This window comes from Leucoraja erinacea, chromosome 21, assembly GCF_028641065.1.
Source record: "Leucoraja erinacea ecotype New England chromosome 21, Leri_hhj_1, whole genome shotgun sequence".
In the NCBI taxonomy this organism is placed as follows: domain Eukaryota; kingdom Metazoa; phylum Chordata; class Chondrichthyes; order Rajiformes; family Rajidae; genus Leucoraja; species Leucoraja erinaceus.
Window position 1 is genome coordinate 31,742,762 of NC_073397.1, and position 19,033 is coordinate 31,761,794.

The 19,033-nt window shown below is 41.8% G+C and overlaps 1 protein-coding gene across 2 annotated transcripts in view; it reads left to right on the forward strand.

The window, feature by feature from the left end:
- jph2 (junctophilin 2) overlaps positions 1–19,033 on the forward strand; it is an 81,073-nt gene that overhangs the window by 52,575 nt on the left and 9,465 nt on the right. The window contains exons 2-3 of one of the 2 annotated variants that reach the window (XM_055652536.1): positions 417–535; positions 9,758–9,936. In XM_055652536.1, coding sequence (XP_055508511.1) covers positions 417–535; positions 9,758–9,796 — 158 coding nt within the window. In that variant the 3' untranslated portion in view covers positions 9,797–9,936. Of the gene's footprint in view, positions 1–416; positions 536–9,757; positions 10,702–19,033 lie in introns of those variants that run through there. The other variant, XM_055652534.1, reaches the window with a different exon arrangement.

Genomic DNA, 19,033 nt, shown 5'->3' on the forward strand with positions numbered 1-19,033 from the left:
TGATTGTTATTACAAATGGTGGTCTATGTAAATCAAGCTACTGTTCAAAGAGACATACTATACTAAATGTTAAGTACGAAGGAGAGTTTTAACTTGGATGTCACACAACCATGTTGTCACAGTAGTCTCCTTGTGGACACCTGATTTCTCTTGCATTCCTCAAAGGGCAAGTTCCTGACTTTTGCCTTAAATAGTCAGAGAAAAAAAAATGTTGCACAACTCACTTTTTCTAGGATAGAGAAAATAAAGATGAGTGTTCTTCTCTTGGCAAAGTCTCCAGAAACTGCGTCTTGGGATGAATGTTATGCACTTTACAAATGATACCAATTTCTACAAATTCTTATGCCTCAGCCACGTTTAGTATGCAGATTGTGCTTTTAATTAATTTATAAAGATCTTTTAACTTTTTCCATCAGGTCTTCACATGCTAAAACAAAGGCTGAGGCAGCAGATCATGCTTCCCATGCAGCAAGCAATGAATCTAGTATTGCACGGGCCATCGCCAGGGAGCTTTCTCCAACATTTTACCAACCAGGTACATTGTACAATTTAAAATTGTGAAAATTCAGATTTTTTTTTTGTTTAAACCATAATGATTCTTCTATAGAATGGGGAACAGTTAAGTACACTTGTATTGAGTAACTTTGCTATAGTATGGTGTGTCAAAATACCCTATTCTTAAATGATGACATCATAAACTCCTTTGCAGAGATTGTGCGGTGTTACAGTAGATTCAATAAGCCACCAACTAGTGAAGTACAGATTCTATTAAATTATGAGGAATTCATACGTCTGTGATAAATTCAATCTAGAATTAAAAGATGTGCTTGGAATGGAATAGAATTGATCTGCCTCGACATGATACCAATAACTTCTCATCAAATCACATACTCGGAATAAGTGTGCATGTTTGTGAGTGGGTGTGGGGGGGTGGTTGCTGGTGAGAAGCTCGGGGGGAAGTGTGCAAGAGGTGCAACTGGATAGATTTTCTCTGGGAAATGCGGAAACATGGATTTCTCAACACAAATGACAATATGTCTGTACACTGTTTCCTGCACCACGGCCGAATAAGGAGCCGGACTTGTATGACATGTGAGAAATAATCTGTTGAATGCATTTGACCCTGGGAACAGAGGGGTGGGGGTAGAATATTGGCTGAAAGCAGTCTGAAGAACAGTCTCGACCCAAAACTCCAGATATATCCCGCTGAGTTACTCCTGCATTTTGTGTCCATCTTCAGTTTAAACAAGCATTTGCCGTTCCGTTCTACACACAGGGTCATCTATTGTGCAGGGAAGCTTGTTGGTTTTTCAGAATTGTACATCACCTACTGACTCGTAAGCATCTCACTAAAGGCACGTACCTCATGAATTCAGATCTTACTGTCGGGTTTTATATGCTGAAATCTCTAAGGCCCAGGAATCATAGCCTGCATGAATTTATGAATATAAATATTAATATGGAGACATGAGGTTCTTTTAAAATAAAAGATCTGTGATCAGTCTTCCTCATGAGGAACTATTTCCATTGGTTGCGTCAGCTGCAATTAAGAGGGGTAGGCAGGCTCCCAGGGAGAAGCCATTTTGAGTAGGAAAAAGACACAAAATGCTGGAGTAACTCGGCATGTTGTGTATCATTTCTGGAAAAAATGGATAGGCGACATTTTGGATCTTTCTTCAATCTGATTGGAATGCTGTGAGAAAGCTGGAAGAGAGGCGAGGGCATAACACAGTGCAGAAAGTGATAGGTGGATACAGGGGAGAGGGGGGTGGGGGGTACATTTTGAGTAGGGCAGCTTTGAAGGCCAAGTATTGTGGTGGATACTTGGCCTTCAAAACAGGCTTTGGTAAATTTGAGCGGGGTGGGCCACAGACCCAGGGTAAGGCGAGATAGGTCTCATCCTCTTCCTTTAAGGACAGAAATGTCAGTCAGTGGGGTAGTATGCACCTCCTGTCAAATGTAAAAGCAATCCAGCGAGTCTCACTACTTTGCTCCGTGCCTTTGGGTGCTGCTCCAGTTCCATTTCAAATCCTGCAATTGAATCTGTTGCACTATTAATCAAGGTAAGGTATTCTTCTAGATTTTGATTTTGGCTGATTCTACAGTTTTATTGTTTGTTTCAAGAGAATTTAGTGTGGCAGATTCTCAAACAGTTCCTTGAGGGAGGTCACTACTGAAATTGTTTCTGGTTGAAGACTTTGTCAGAACTGATGAAGAGTCTTCAACCTGAAGGGCTAATTTGTTTTCTCTTTCCAGTTATGATGCCAAATGCTCTTTCTATTCAGTCTGTGTCCATTGAAACCCATAGTTTTGCAGTAGTGAAGACTTGCTGGTATGCTGAAGCAATGATGCTGATATCTGTTCTACCCTGTGCTCAGTTGACTGTGTCTCGAGATTCCCATGATGCACAGCAAGGCACATAGCCTTGTTAGCAGAGAAATATACCCATTATCGCAAGTGGGAACTGGAAGAAAAACGGCAATCTGGGGAACTCCGACATTGTGTGAAGAATTGATTCAAGGGCAATACCTTTGAAATAGCATTATCACTTTAAATCTACAAGCAGCATGAAAGTACAAATATAATTACTTAAGATAGACACAAAATGCTGGATATTCACAAAATCTCCAGATATGCTGCCAGGCCTGCCGAGTTCCTCCAGCATTTTGTGTCTTATCTTCAGATTAAACCAGCATCTGCAGTTCCTTCCTACACAATATAATTACGTGGATTCTTTTTTAATACATTGAAATATTGAGGTTCACAGCAGTTAAAATAAACAGTAAACGACAGTCTCTACGACCTGATCCATTTTCAGCAATTCAGCCGCTGCTGTGATCAGGTTAGTTTGTTAATCCAATTTGGATAATTTTCACATTGACCGCACGATTTATTTATGCCTGACAAACATACAAATCCTGGGCATACAGCCACTTGAAATCGAGCTGCTCTGCACTCCATGCCAGTTTTGGGTTCCACGTCAGTTGATTGGGAACCCTGCGGATACTAAAGATTGTGATTAATTCTTGTGCTTGGCCAGTAAAAGCAATCCCATGTCTCAAAAGCTTATTCACGATAATCCTTCCCATCACATACTTTCTGATTTTATTATCAAAAGATGGGCCTGAAATGTGTGTTTAAATGCGGAAGAGGCACTTTGTGGGATGTTGCACCAGTTTGATGTCTGGCGACAAAGGTGCCACATTCCTCCGTGTGTGATTTGTGCAGTAGAACTGGTCTTGTGGTGGGGAGCAAATTATGGGAACACCTCTCTCCACTGGCAGGGGAACACTCTGACTGAAGGCAGCTTTGGCCCAGACTCTGAAAAAGGCGCTCGTAAAAAAGATAATGCTTCCTCCCATATTCTAAAGATTTGTAGGTTAAGTGGCCTCTGCAAATCTCCCTTGGCATGCAAGGAGTGGATGGAAAAACTGGGAGAAGATAGAACTACCTGACCGATGGTCAGTGTGGACTGGGTGGGCCGAGGGGTTGATTTCCAAACTGTATCTCCCATCTAAACAAAGAAAGACAGACGGAACTCCTTCAGAACAGCACAGCTGATGCTTACTCTTGAGCCACACGTCTTCCTGACAGCAGTGCCCCTAGCTTGTGTACACACCCATCTACGTAAAGTCTGAAGGCAGAGCTGCTACCTGGGTACAGATGCACATCGGCCACAAGCCACCATCCTCTTATCAGGTGACTCAGATTTGCAATTGTTTTGTCTCGCGCCCCCTCCCGAAGAGATTTAGCAGTTTCTTCCGAACCTAAGTGGTGAGACCAGAGGGCAGGACTAAAATGCCCTTTGATGCCCAAAATGAGCAACGAGTGGCACATGATTGAGATCATCGGGTGGTTGATAAACAGGAGACTGGGTCGCCTCACGACAAAATTGAGCCGTCCTATCCAGCATTAGGACCCCACTACTGCCAACTTGAAGCACGCAACATTCAAGCTCCCGGAAACCATTAACAAATTGTTACTTAAAAAAATAATTAAACTATTACAACAGGTGGCTAAATACCATCTGAGACATGGGAATTCATTGATATCAAATTTAAAGCTCTTCCTACCTCTCCACTGTTAGCGACTATTCATTTTCGTGGCACCACTCTACATACACCGGGTTTAACTCGGAAGCTGAGTGGTCTGTAAAGTTCACAACGACCCACTGGATAGCATGATGATCCACGTCTGCAAGATAAGGGCAGTGACAAGTGCCAACACCAGGCTAACCGTATGCCAGTGCTGCATTTCAGAAAGCTGGCTAAATCTCAACATTGGCACTGGTATCAGGGATAAAGCTTTGATTGTGTGTATAAAATCAATTACCTTACCAATGCCATTAACCTGAAATATTAAATGATTCTCTCTCCACAGATGTTACTTGACTATCATAGATGGATGTTTTGATCATTCTTTAATGTAATTTCTGATCATGTTTAAACTTGTGCATTTTAAAACTCATTGGAATAATAATGTTGTTAGTTTGTGTGTTATGGTGGAGTTGCCATTCATACCCCAGAAGAAAATCAACTAGAAGGAAATTGGATTGGTTTTAACATTTTATTGTCACACTCAATATTAAAAGTATTAAATATGAAAAATAACATTTTTCTCATTCTCTCACCGGTATATCTTAAATACGTACAATATTCCAGAGCTGTTGAAAGCATATGCTTACGTGAAGTCTCAGATTTCCTAAGAGGTCCGTGCCATTTCCATTAGCAGTGTGCTCCTCCCGAGTCCAGCTCTGGAACATCAACTTCAGCAGTTACTCTGCAAAATCTCTCTGCTGAGCCCATGCCATGTTCAACTTGGCACAGATTCTGTGACTCCATTCAATTTAATGGACAGGAGGGACTGCAAAAGAGAGCTTGAGAGCCAAGTTGTTTACACTATTTTGTGTAATTGTATTAATGTAAATATTAGAAAAACATTAAGCAAAACAAATTTATTTTATTTTAACAAGTTAATTTAAGTGTAAAGTAATATTTTTAAATGTTCAAACAATTTGACAACTTTGGCAGCCGGTTCAACCTAGGACCGAGCTGCCAAAACCATTCCATGGGGTTCACAATGACTGTATATTTAGCCATTTGTGGTAGGGTTATCCTCGGTTCCCAAATTGCAGTAGGCGAACATTTGAAGGATGAATTACTGGAGGAATGGCTTGCGGGTCATGACATTAAAGAATGGGTCGACTGGGCTTGTATTCACTGGAGGATGAGAGAGAGGGAATCTTATAGAAACATATAAAATTCTCAAGGGATTGGACAGGCCAGATGCAGGAAAAAATGTCCCCATGTTGGGGGAAGTCCAGAACCAGGGGTCACAGTTTAAGAATAAGGGGTAGGCCATTTAGGACTGAGATGAGGAAAAACATTTTCACCCAGAGAGTTGTGAATCTGTGTGGAATTCTCTGCCACAGAAGGCAGTGGAGGCCAATTCACTGGACATTTTCGAGAGAGTTAGATTTAGCTAACGGAATCAAGGGTTATGGGGAAAAAGCAGGAACAGGGTACTGATTTTGGATGATCAGCCACGATCACATTGTATGGTGGTGCTGGCTTGAAGGGCCAAATGCTTTACACCTGCACCTACTTTCTATGTTTCAAGGATAAAGGCACCACATCGGGTTGTCAAGCTGACTTGGATCTGCAGGATCTATTTTGTGGTGAAATTCAGTATGTTTATTAATAAACTGGCGGCAGGTCAAATTGTGAAGAATGATAAAATCTTGCATTTTATTTTAGGAATTACCTTTTTAATCCTGAAATTAAAGACGTAGATCTAAATTAAATCAATTGCGTAACATAAAGAAAACATTTTTTCTACGGAAAGTGGGATGAACATATGAACATGGTTGAAAACAAAAGAAGAAACACTTTGTAATTCTTATAATGTACATTTTGTTGTGAGTTACCGATGAGGTTAAGATAGTGGTAGATTAATAGAAGAGGTTTACAGTTTTTCTTTGGTATAGTGCAGAATATCAAGACTGCTGACCTACAATACTAAGGCGTTTTAGGTCCAAGCAATGGATAACCAAAATATTGCTAAGAGAAAATAGTTAGAACATATGCCAGCAGGGAAAGGAAAATAGATTGTTTATATGTATAAAAAACATAAATGCATGGCCACTGGAGGTAAAATAAATTATAATACTTTGCTATCGGTATTTATTCTTGATTAGTACAGGTGTCGAAGGTTATGGGGAGAAGGCAGGAGAATGCGGTTAGGAGGGAGAGATAGATCTGCCATGATTAAAATGGCAGTGATAGGTTTTTGGCTAATTCTACTCCTATCACTTATGACCTTATGAAACAATAATGTTTCAAATAATCACTATTAGGAAAGAATATCTGTACCAGGGACTAACTCTACTGAACGTTTTTCTTCCATTATTTATTATGTAAAAGAATGTGTGTTATGATTGTGTTTATAATTTGTTTGGTTGTTTTGTTTGTCTTTTGCACAAAAGTCCGCGAGCATTGCCACTTTCATTTCACTGCACATCTCGTATGTGTATGTGACAAATAAACTTGATTTGACTTGACTTGACTTGAATAGCAGCTGAAAAATGTCCCAACAAATGTCTCAATAAATGATGGGGCCTCGACATGCCTTACATTGGGAGTACAAAGGCCCTGCATAACCAGCAGTGGAACCTAACCACCTCACAAGTTGACCTGGGCAAAGGCAAGAGTGGGTGATGGACGGCTGGATTAAATGCTCTCCTGGCTATTTTAGTATTGCTCTGGAAACAAAGTTCCATATCCCTACTAATAAACTAATCTCTACACTTGACATCCGTACTTAGTTGTGGTGGGCTAAACTGATAAAAGCTTCAGGCTAATTTGACCTTTTCATATTGCATCCTTACTTTATAAACCAGAATACCTTGTATCTTTTTTGAACAGCTTTCCCATTTTAACATTGAAGTGAACTTCACTATCATTGTGGACCATTGTTGCATTAGATTATTTTTCCATGATGTCTCCAATTTTTTTTTTGGTATAGTGCAGAATATCAAGACTGCTGACCTGCAATAATGTTAGCGTTGGATGTAGATTACATTTGCAAAATAAACATTCACTGATTGTGAATCCACAGCAAGAGGTGAAATAAAGTGATATTTGTGACCATCTGAGGAAAATGGCCCATTGAGTTTTTCATGAAAAGTAACTTTAAAAAAAAAAAAAAGATAGATTGATAGCCTTTTATTGTCATTCAGACCGAAGTCTGAACGAAATTGCAGCAGTCATACATATAATACAATACAATAAAACAACAATAAACACACATTAACATCCACCACAGTGAGTCCACCCAGCATCCCCTCACTGTGATGGAGACAAAAGTCTTAGGTCGCAGTCTCTTCCCTCCTCTTCTCCCTCTGCCCTGGGGCGATACGCTTCTCCCTCCGAACCGGGCCGCCCCGACTTGGGCGTCGCTTCTCCCCCGGACCGGGCCGCCCCGACTTGGGGCGCCGAACCTCCCTCGGGCTGCCAGCGCCGCACCTTCCCGAGCTCGGCTGCTCCGACGGGAGCCCGTTCCACCCCGGACTGGCCGCCCTCCGGGCCGTCCCACCTCTTCCGTCCTGAGCCACCCTCACCCACGTGACGGGAGCGAGCCGAGCTTCAGTCCTCGGTGCTCTGCCTCCCCGAGCCTCGGGTCGTCGCTCCATTAGGCCTCAGCGCAGACGGAGGCAGAGAAGGGCCGGAATACGACAAAAAGGTCGTATTCCCCCGCAGGGAGAGACTGCAAACCCCGTTTCAACCCCCCCCCCCCCCAACCCCCCCGTCGCTTCTCCTCGCTGACCGGCCTAAACGCCCCAACCAAACAAAATAAACAACTTCTCCTCAAAGACAATGGGACCGCCCCGAGCCGCTGCAGCCAGAGCCGCGCCGCCACAAAATGGTCGCTTAATAATATCCTTCTTAAGAAACATCTTTCACTTGTGATGACTTCAGCGTGTTTCAAGGATGAATGATAAATAATACCTGGCACACTGGTCACATTGCATGAAGAAATAAGGGATGTAATTTTGTACATGTGGCCGTGAATGTTGTATTCAACTTCTGCAACAAGCGAATTTTGGTCAAGGGAAAATAATAATAGTTCACCATTATATGTGGGTGAAACTCCATGTAACACAGTTAATTGTCATGAACGAGGATCAATCTATTCAATTCAATTCAATTCAACTTTAATGTCATCGCACAAATACAAGTATCAGTACAACGAAATGCAGTTTTGCGTCAGTCCGTAGTAGTTGTACATAAAGAGAAAAAACAAGAAAAAAAAAAAAATAGAAAGAGAGAAGATACAGAATAATCAGGAAATACAGAATGATTAAACAAAGGGGGACGGAGGGACCAGAGAAGTCTATCGTCGGGACTCCGAGTTCAGCAGTGCGATTGTGTTGTTATAGAAGCTGTTCCTCATCCTGCTGGTACGTGACCTGAGGCTCCTGTACCGCCTCCCTGATGGGAGGAGGGCAAACAGTCCATGGTTGGGGTGTGAGGGGTCTTTGATGATCTTCCCAGCCCGTCTCAGACACCGTTTTCGGTGGAGGGCATCCATGGCAGGGAGCGGGGCACCGATGATGTGCTGCGCGGTTTTCACCACCCGTTGTAGTGCTTTCCTGTCCACAGCAGTGCAGCTGCTGTACCATACCGTGAAGCAGGTGGTCAGGATACTCTATGGTACAGCGGTAAAAGTTGGTCAGGATCTGGGGGGACAGGTGGGCTTTCTTGAGCCTCCTAAGGAAGTAAAGGCGCTGCTGTGCCTTTTTGATCAGCTTGGAGGTGTTGAGGGACCAGGACAAGTCCTCCGAGATATGCACTCCGAGGAATTTATAGCTGGAGACGCGCTCCACCTCAGTCCCGTTGATATGGATGGTGGTATGACTGCCTCCTCTGGTCTGCCTGAAGTCGACAATAATCTCCTTCGTCTTTTTGGAGTTGAGGACGAGGTTATTGTCGGCACACCAGGTGGTCAGGTGCTGGATCTCATCCCTGTAGGCTGACTCATCGTTGTCGCTGATCAGTCCTACTACCGTGGTATCGTCAGCAAACTTAATAATGGCGTTGGATCCGTACTTTGGGATGCAGTCGTGGGTGAAGAGGGAGTAGAGGAGAGGGCTGAGCACACAGCCCTGTGGCACTCCGGTGTTCAGTGTTATAGTGGAGGAGGTGAGGTTATTGACCCTAACAGACTGTGGTCTGTTAGTGAGGAAGTCCAACGTCCAGTTGCAGAGGGAGGTGGAGATGCCAAGTCCACTGAGTTTGGTGATCAAGCTGGCTGGGATGACGGTGTTAAAGGCAGAGCTGAAATCAATGAACAGCAGCCTGATGTAGGAGTTGTTGTGGTCCAGGTGGGTCAGGGCAGAGTGTAGGGCCGCCGATATGGCGTCCTCTGTAGACCTGTTGGTCCGGTAGGCAAACTGATGGGGGTCCAGTGTGGGGGGGAGATTTAGGATTATTTGAAGAAGGGTTTCGGCCCGAAACGTTGCCTATTTCCTTCGCTCCATAGATGCTGCTGCACCCGCTGAGTTTCTCCAGCATTTTTGTGTACCTTTAGGATTATTTACCAGGTTACTGGGGTTCTATTTTCATGTACATTCATTTTTCATTATTTTTGTTATTGATCTGTGTAAAGGATAATAGAAATATAACAGCATTGAAGTAATACAGAAAAATCTACACATTGCAATTGTACTGAATGGCTTGCAATAATTAATCTTTTTCAGGTCCAGAATATCAAAAACGAAAACTGCTGCACGAACTGATAGAGAATGGGGATCATGTGGAAAACACTGACCAAGAACCCCCATCAATAGAGGAACCTCCACCTACCCCACCAGAGAGCCCTGGCCTCCATGGGACAGCCACAACTCCATTCGAGTCATCTCCTGCTGTCACTCCGTCACCGAGCCCTGTGGAGACACCACCAGAAGTACGAAAGATTAGAGACTCAAATCTTAAAATGGAGGACCCCAGCTACTTGAGTCCAGGCAACTGGAATGGGGAGCAATCTAAAAACAAAAGCACAAGCAGCCGATCCAGCGGTCATCCTGGAGCACCTTCCGATTTGTTGACCGTCCAGATTGAGAACAGGTCAACGGCCAGCAGCCGAAATGTTTCAAGGAGCTCTAGTCAACAAAGTAACAGAAGGACACCGACAAAAATGGAGGAACAGTTGCAAAATAACTGTGATTTAGACATAAAGCCTTTGGAAAGGAGTGAAAATAAGCCTCACACAAATCTAAAGAGCAAACCAAGAGAACTTATCCCACCCAGTCGTCAGACTGATTTTCAGTTCCATGAAAGTTATCACAGCTATGCTGTGCGGCCGCAAGTAGGTCCCCCTCCTTTGGATTTATTGGATGATGTAGTTCCCGTCCCGTCCTTGTCCTTCAAGAAAGAAGCAATCCCAGCAAAACCATCAGTACAAGAGCCAAAATCAGAGGTCAAAGTAAAAAAAGTACAACCAGAGCCTGAACCAAAGCCAGCACCTCGGGTGCATGAAGCTGCACCACGTCCCAAACAGGAGAAACAGCTGCAACCCCAGCCGGAACCCAGACCTCAGCTCAAGCCAGAAACCAAACCTGCACCAAAACCAGTGTCCAAACCGGTATCTAAATCAGTAACACCGCCTGAAATGGAAGGAAAGGAGGTGGCACCATTTGATCAGGTGAGTTCACAATTTGGCTAAACAAATGAAGCACGGACCTACAAATAGACCTTTCGAGACAGACAGTTGTACTCTAACACTGTATGGGTCATGAAGTCATAGTCATACAGCATGGAAACGGGCCTTTCCCCCAACACGTTCATGCTGTCCAAGTTGCCTTCCTGAGATTATCCCATTTGGCTGAGTTTGGCTCGTATCCCTCTAAGGATTTTCTACAACTTTCCCAGTCCAAATGTCTTTTAAACATTGTAATTTTACCCTGCTCCACCACACCCGCTGGCAGCTCGTTGCACAGACCCACAGAGGATGACAAATGTGAACTTTACTAATTTTTCTCACCTTCCATCAATACCCTATACTTTCACACTCCGAAACATTGGGGGAAAAAAGACTGACCACTCACCTTATCTATGTCCCTCGTGATTTTATCTACCTCTATAAAGATCACCCCTTAGTTTTGTATGATAGTGAGATTAAAGCTCAGCATCTCCAGTCTCTTCTCACAACTCAAGCCCTCCAGATCCATTCATCATTCTTGTGAATCTTGTCTGCACGCTTTCCAACTCAATGATATTCCTCCTTTGGCTAGGTGATCAAATCTGCACACTAGCGGGGAACTGTGTACTTGCTCCCTAAGTCTCTGTTTTACAACTCTCTCCAGGGTCCTTCCCTTTACTGTGCAAGTCCAACCTTAGTTTAACTTACCAAAATGAAACACTACATAATTATCCATGTAGAATACAGACAGCCTGCCCAAGTTCTGAAATTCTGACTTCTAGACTTTATCTTGTACATTTTAATCTTTGATTTTGACCCATTAAACAGGTAAGTTACAAACACATCATTTGCGCATCCTCAAGAAATCACTGGAGAGATATTAACTGCATTTTAATTTTTAAACATTGTACAGTTGTCCTGAAAAAAAAACTAACCTGCAAACATTGCAGTTATAATATCAGCTCAATTTAGAATGCCTTAGAATGTGATACAAAATTATCCAGAAGCATACGCTAGAGATGAAACTTTAAGCCATTGATTGAGTGCCAATTCATGATTGTACCCTGACAGCATCATGTGGTGGGTATCGCTTGATGGTTTTGTCATTTTCATTCACTCCACCATAATGAACTTCTTCCTGTGCTGCCCAAAGATGAGATAGATCTGCAGGAGACGAGGGCAGAAGTCAAGGATACCTGAGCATCACTGGTCTAGGATAAGGAGATGGAGGTCAGGGCAAGTCGTAGAATCATACAGCGTGCAAACAGGCCCTTTGGCCCAACTTGCCCATGCTGACCACCATGGCCCATCTACACTAGTCCCATTTGCCTGTATTTGGCCCATATCCCTCTAAAATCTGTCCTATCCATGTACCTGTCTAAACGTTGCCCATTTCCTTCGCTCCATAGATGCTGCTGCACCCGCTGAGTTTCTCCAGCATATTTGTGTACCTTTGATTTTCCAGCATCTGCAGTTCCTTCTTAAATACCTGTCTAAATGTTTCTTAAACATTCCGGTAGTACCTGCCTCAACTACCTCCTCCGGCATCTCGTTCCATGCACCCAACACCCTTTGTATGAAAAGGTAACCCCTCCGGTTCCTATTAAATCTTTTCCCCCTCACCTTAAAGTACTGACAGGTGGCCCTTTATAAAGATACCTCGGCAACACCATAGGTTATTTGCCAATTATCTACACCCGCACTTGGCATATTGAATGAAGTACAACCTTATATGCTGTTTAATATTGTCTTTGAAGGACTGAGTGATTCTATGCTAGGAAAGTCTCCCATGCAGACAAAAATGTTGGAGTAACTCAGTGGGACAGGCAGCATCTCTGGAGAGAAGGAATGGGTGACATTTGGATCGAGCCCCATCTTCAGACTGAAGCTCCTCCTTCTTCTGAATAAGGGTTCCGACCCTTAAACGTTACCCATTCCTTCTCGCCAGAGATGCTGCCTGTCCCGCTGAGTTACTCTAGTATTTTGTCTCTATCTTCACTTTAAACCAGCATCTGCAGTTCCTTCCTACACAAGTCTCCCATGCAGACTGGTGTTAGGAACACGTAGTATACTAATGTTCACTTATGGTAAAAGAATTAAGATAAGGCTGAGAGGGAACAAGTCGATTAGTGCTTAAACAAAGAATGTGGGGATGGGCTTGGAAATTATTGAAATGAAAGAAGGGATTTTGGTTTATTCAAAGATAATGTATTTGGAAATTCTACTTTTCTCTATAACTAATGTTATAATATACAGTTTCCTTATGTATCCTTCTTTGTTGAATATGTATTTTGACGATTATCCAGTTTCAACAAGCAATTATACACTTACAGTAAATTTTATAGTCAGTGTTCAGTCGAGGGCTTTCTTTTATATTATGTATGAGGAAAACCAGTATTATGGGACTCATCTTTTGTACGTTGAAATCATGAAGTAAAAATTGATTTTAAACAACACAAACTGATTCACCTGCCACACATGCAAAATAGCGAAGTAGAGGGACATTTTTATAGTGAAATTTATAAATGATAGAGTGGTAGGAACTTAAATTTATTTAATACCTCATTTATAGGACTTACAGCAACTTAATTGTTTTACATAATGCTTTTGTGCAATTTTCAAGGGAACACTAACTTTATTCCATCTCCTGCAGAATAATTTCCAGTGGGTTTATATGATCAGATTCTAAGCCTTTTTAAGAAGCACCATGTCATGCACTGGAAGTTTGTTTTATGCCTGAAACAGCTTTTTATCCCAGCTGGTACTGATGAGTTGCAGTTTGCAGAACAGTTCTTAAAGCAATGTACAGTATTTTTATTCAGCACTAGCGATTGATCATTTTATTATACACATTTTCTCTGTTTTGAGTAAGTGCTCAATTTTCATTTGTTCTGCGTTTCATTTATGAAACTCAAAGAATTAATTCCGAAAAATTCGACATTAAAATTCAATTTATTTCATTTCAGCGACGTGACTTGCAACAAAGATGAAAAAGATAGTTTTAATATATGATCGTGCACAAGATATCCCAATGTTTCGTGTATCGCATAATAAGAAAGAAGAATAATTAAATAGTATAAATATTATTCCATTGGCAGCCACCAAGTTTCAGCACCCACGCCCGTGGTATCAAAGGCAACAAAAAAAGAATGACTGCACAAAATAACCCTTAACATGCCTGTCACCGTTTTCCACCTGCCTGTTTGGTGAATTTCTGCCTAGTTTTCTTTCCTAGCCACAGCTGAAGAAGAATGTTGGCAGCCAAATAGATTTGAAAGTAAAGTCAACTTTCAGCATTTATATGGTACTGGCTTCCTTTAAGCAGCACTGGCAAGTTATTTGTCAAAGGTTTTTAAACAAAAACATCTCATCAACTAACTCTAACCATCTTTAATATCTTATTGCCTACAAGAAGTTACATGACTAACCCGACTGGTATTTTGTTTAGACAATTCTGAACACATGCTGCCAAATCTATGCCCAAAGTAGGCATTGGGATTCTGTGGATCTCTGCTTATTTTTACTTAACAATCCAACTGTTTCCATGGTAGCCATGGCCATTATTTTTGAGCATTGGTTCTTCACGGAAAATGTTGCAACAAAACAATCATGGTCTAGGGATTGGATTGCATAAGACTATTTCAGTGCTAGACGAGAGCCAACCGAGCCAGGCACCAAAACCAAACACCAGACGGCACCAGGCCACCACCTGCCTTATACTACCTGGAAAGCCCTAAACCGCCCCCACACCGGAGTGGGAATTGCGGACTCAACCTGAAGAAGTGAGGCCTCTCGGACTCTGACAAGTGCAACTGTGGAGAGGTACAGACAACGGCCCACCTACCGACTTGCGGATGAGCGGTATGCGCTGCGGACAATCTCCACAGATGTGGCACTGGCTGTGGCAAAGCAATGGCAGAACATCGTCTAACACGAGCGAAGCAAAGTGCTAGACTGTTAGCCATTTCTGGGTCGCACTAAAGTGTGGTGAGCATAGGACAATCTCACTCAGTCTCTCCTCACAAGTCAAGCTTGGTGATCCTTTTTGGTAACAACCTGACATAAATCTTATACGAGCAAAGTAGGGGAACTGGAAACTCCATATTTCCCAACCAAGTTGCAAATTTCAGGATCTATGTTGATTTCCAGTTTTCCCGGAATAATCATCACTGATTAAGAAACCTGGACTTCACATTGCAATACAGTGTGGTAATGGAATCCGCTTTGCCTTTCTTTCCTTCCTTTCTAGCCCTCTTTTCCCAATCCTGAGGCTCCATTCTCCAACTTCACCCAATTTGTCTACAGATATCCTCAGGCTGGACTGAATTAGATTCCAAGCCCATCAAATGCAGTCGACTCTCCGCTACCTCGTCAGTTCAGTAGAAAATGGGGGATGGATTAGAGATGACCACGTTTTATAGATATTTGCCTTCACAAATAAATAAAGTTCAGCCTCCCCCACTGGTCAATTATTTGAATGGTAAACTGAGCTGCAGCCCTGGTCAGTTCTACAGTCCCCTCTTCTCTTTGGTCTTTGATAGACTTGGCTATTCAGTAGAGGACTCTGACAGATCTGGAACAATTGTTAGTGTACCTGTACACTCGACGGTACATACTGTACTGGTGTGTTTTTTTAACCCTCATCTTTGAATTCTTATGGCAACTTATCTTTATGTTGCCGAAGCCACGAATGAAAAGACATTTGGATGGAAAGTTGTGCTGATATATAATAATTAATTCTTTGCGACCAGATGACTGCTGCTGTGGCAATGCTGCTCTTTAAATTCTGAACATTTATACACCATTGCAACATGGATGCAAAAAAAAACAAAACAGATGAACCTCTCAACAGCTAGAGAGAAACAATTAAAGCTATTACACGAGACCAGCAGGCATTAGATTAATAGAGAGCAAAGTTGCAAGATTAGAACCAAATTACATTATTTTTAAAGTTCAGGCAAATCAAACAGAAATATGAAATTAAAAACACAATCTGGATATAAAATAACTGCTTGCACACAGGGCTTATCCGTTAGCTATTTATAACACAGTTAATTAGGAATGCGTGACTGGCATATCACATTTTTGATTAGTGAATAATGTACATGTTGGTCTTATGGTCTCGCCACTCACTTGTCCAACATGCTCGGCATTTTTCATCCTTTCATTGATTTATTGAAAACGTGATAAGATGTAAAGTAGAATTGGTATTTTTTGATAATTAAATAAGCTTGATTTCTTTTGTACATTGCATAAGCCATTAAATGGGTAAGATGTGTGAAAAAAAAAAAATCAAAACAAATATCATCTTAAAAAGGTGATGCCCGATAGTTAATCATATTTTATTGACATGATAGTTGTCAGAAATTATTTGAAATGTTCTCAAATTATCATTGGTCCATGAAATGCTGTTATTTTTCTTGCATGGAGTTTGTTGTTTTGTTGTGTAATTTCATGTCAGCATGTTATTGCACTCAAAAATAAGTGGATGGTAGAACAGAGTGAATAGGTGGACAGATTATTTGTTTTTTCCAGCTTTTTTCTCTCCATGTCACTAAGGGTTCATTTATCTGATGGTTTGATTGTTATACCGAACCAAATCTTGATTGTTGTAGGAAGGAACTGCAGATGCTGGTTTACACTGAAGATAGACAGAAAATACTGGATTAAATCAGCGGGACAGACAGCATCTCTCGAGAAAAGGAACGGATGATATCTTGGGTCGAGTCCCTTCTTCAGACCCGAAGAAGGGTCTCGACTTGAAAATTCACCCATTCCTTCTCTTCAGAGATATACTGCTTGTCCCACGGAGTTACTCCTGCATTTTGTGTCATATCTTGATTTGAATGAGTTTTGCAAGCAGTGGAACAATTTTTAGTTAGGAAACTGGTAGTCTTGGGCCGTGAGATGGTTTTTGGGACGGAAATCAATTGGTAGGGCTGAACTACAAGGGAGAGGTTCAGTAAAATTAATCTCTGCCAAATTAGAAGAATGATTTACAATCTAATTTAAACAAGATTCTGAGAGGCACTGAGAAGAGAGTAGGCAAGAAATTGGAGCGGAGGATGGGCAAAAGGTGAGGCCATTTGCTTTGGTAGGAAAACAGAATGTGTAAATTGTATAAAACTGATAGATATTGGCTTTCCAAATGGATCTTGGGCAGAAAGATAACATGCAGATACCAGGAACGAGGGCACAAAAATTAAGGAATTCTTACTGTCATTATGGAAAATAGGTGCAAGAGTAGGTCATTCAGCCTTTCAAGCCAGTACCATCATTCAATATGATCATGGCTGATCATTCAAAATCAGCACCCCATTCCTGCTTTCTCCCCATATTGTAGACACAAAATGCTGTGTCTATCTTCTAAATAGAATTCTCTCCAGAGATGCTGCCTGTCCCGCTGAGTTACTCCACGGTTTTGTGTCTATCTTTGATTTAAACCAGCATCTGCAGTTCTTTCCCACACATTTTGTGTTCTCCCCATATCCCTTGATTCTCTTTGCCTTGAGAGCTATATCTAACTCTCTTGAATGCATCCAGTGAATTGGCCTCCACTGCCTTCTGTGGCAGAGAATTCCACAGATTCACAACTCTCTGGGTGAAAAGTTTTTTCCTCATCTCAGTCCTAAATGGCCTACCCCATATTCTTAAACTGTGACCCCTGGTCTCCCATCATAGGGAACATTTTTCCTGCATTTAGCCTGTCCAATCCCTTAAAAATTGTATACATTTCTTTAAGATCCCCCTCATCCTTTTAAATTCCAGCGAATATGAGCCCAGTCAACCCATTCTTTACCTTATACCTCTAGAGCCTGATGTGTTATGTGGCCTTTTAGTTTCTTTACAAAGGACTATACTTGCCTTGGAATTGATGCAGTGTGCATGTAGTAGATTGGTTCCTGGATGAGATGTCAGTCTTTTATGCAAGGATTGAACAAAGTTGGTCCTGTTGACCTGCCGGGAGTTTACAAGAATGAAATGTTGAGAATGATGGGATCTCCTTGAATGCAGAGACCCTCCTCCCTGATGGGCTACGGGCTTGACGAAAACTGGTGGCGATGGTGCTATGCCTCTTTTGAACTTAAGGTTGTCAAGGATTATGTGGAAAAAGGCAGGAAAATGGGGTTGAGGGGGAAAGATAGATCAGCCAAGATTGAATGGCGGAGTATACTCGATGGGCTGAATGGGCCTAATTCTGCCTCTATGATTTATGGAATTGAGTGACATTTATTAAAAAGTGTTAGGATCAACGTCATTAAAAAACAAATTTAAAAACAAGTTAAAAATGAAAAAATAATCTTGCCTTCTCCAGTGCCACCTGATTTGTGGGCTTGGTATTCTCAGTGAGAGCACTGGAGTCTGACTTGGCATAGAACTAGAGTCATAATTCTCCAAAGCAATGCTGCAGAATCGCAGTGGCAATCAGCTGTGTTGACAGATTCCATGTGGAGTGCAGCAGAGAAGCATTGTGACAGAAAATGTTGGTTGAGTTACCGGACTACCAGCCTGGAACCTGGATCATCGGTCCACAGACAGGTGTTTGAATCCCATCTTGGCAGCTAGGGAACTTGAATACAGCCTGATTTATTTTTAATTTTTTTTTAGAAGCAATGCCAGTCTTTGTAACAATAACATGAAAGTTGTGAGTTATAAAATAAAAAATCATGCTCGTTAACATTCTGTGGTATAGGAAATGTGACATAATTTCTCAGTCCCCAACTCGTACATTAATCCAGTCTCACCAATGTGGTTGTGATCTTACATTTCTAATGTAGATTAAGTTGAATTCTTAGCAAAAATTCTCCAATCGTTTTGTGGTCCGAAAATGACATTGCAAGAATATCTAACTACTGCTAATCATGTAAAAGGGTATACAAGATGGAAAATGCCCATTCCAAATAACCAGATTGTCTCTCTTGTAGGATTCATGCTAAAATAAAGTAAATATTTAGCATAGTGGGAGAGTCTAGGACGAGGTCACAGCCTCAGAATTAAAGGATGTTCCTTTAAGAAGGAGATGAGGAGGAATTTCTTTAGTCAGAGGGGGTTGAATCTCTGGAATTCTGTGGAGGCCAAGTCAATGGATATTTTTAAGGTAGGGATAGATTCTTCATTAGTACAGGTGTCAGGGGTTATGGGGAGAAGGCAGGAGATTGGGATTAGGAGGGAGAGATAGATCAGCAATGATTGAATGGCAGAGTTGACTTGATGGGCCGAATGGCCTCTCCTATCACTTATGACCTTATGAAGATTCTAAACATTATGTTGGAAAATGTCAGCAGTATGGATTTTGAAAGACCAGGTAATAAAGAATGGGAGGTCATGTTGCAGT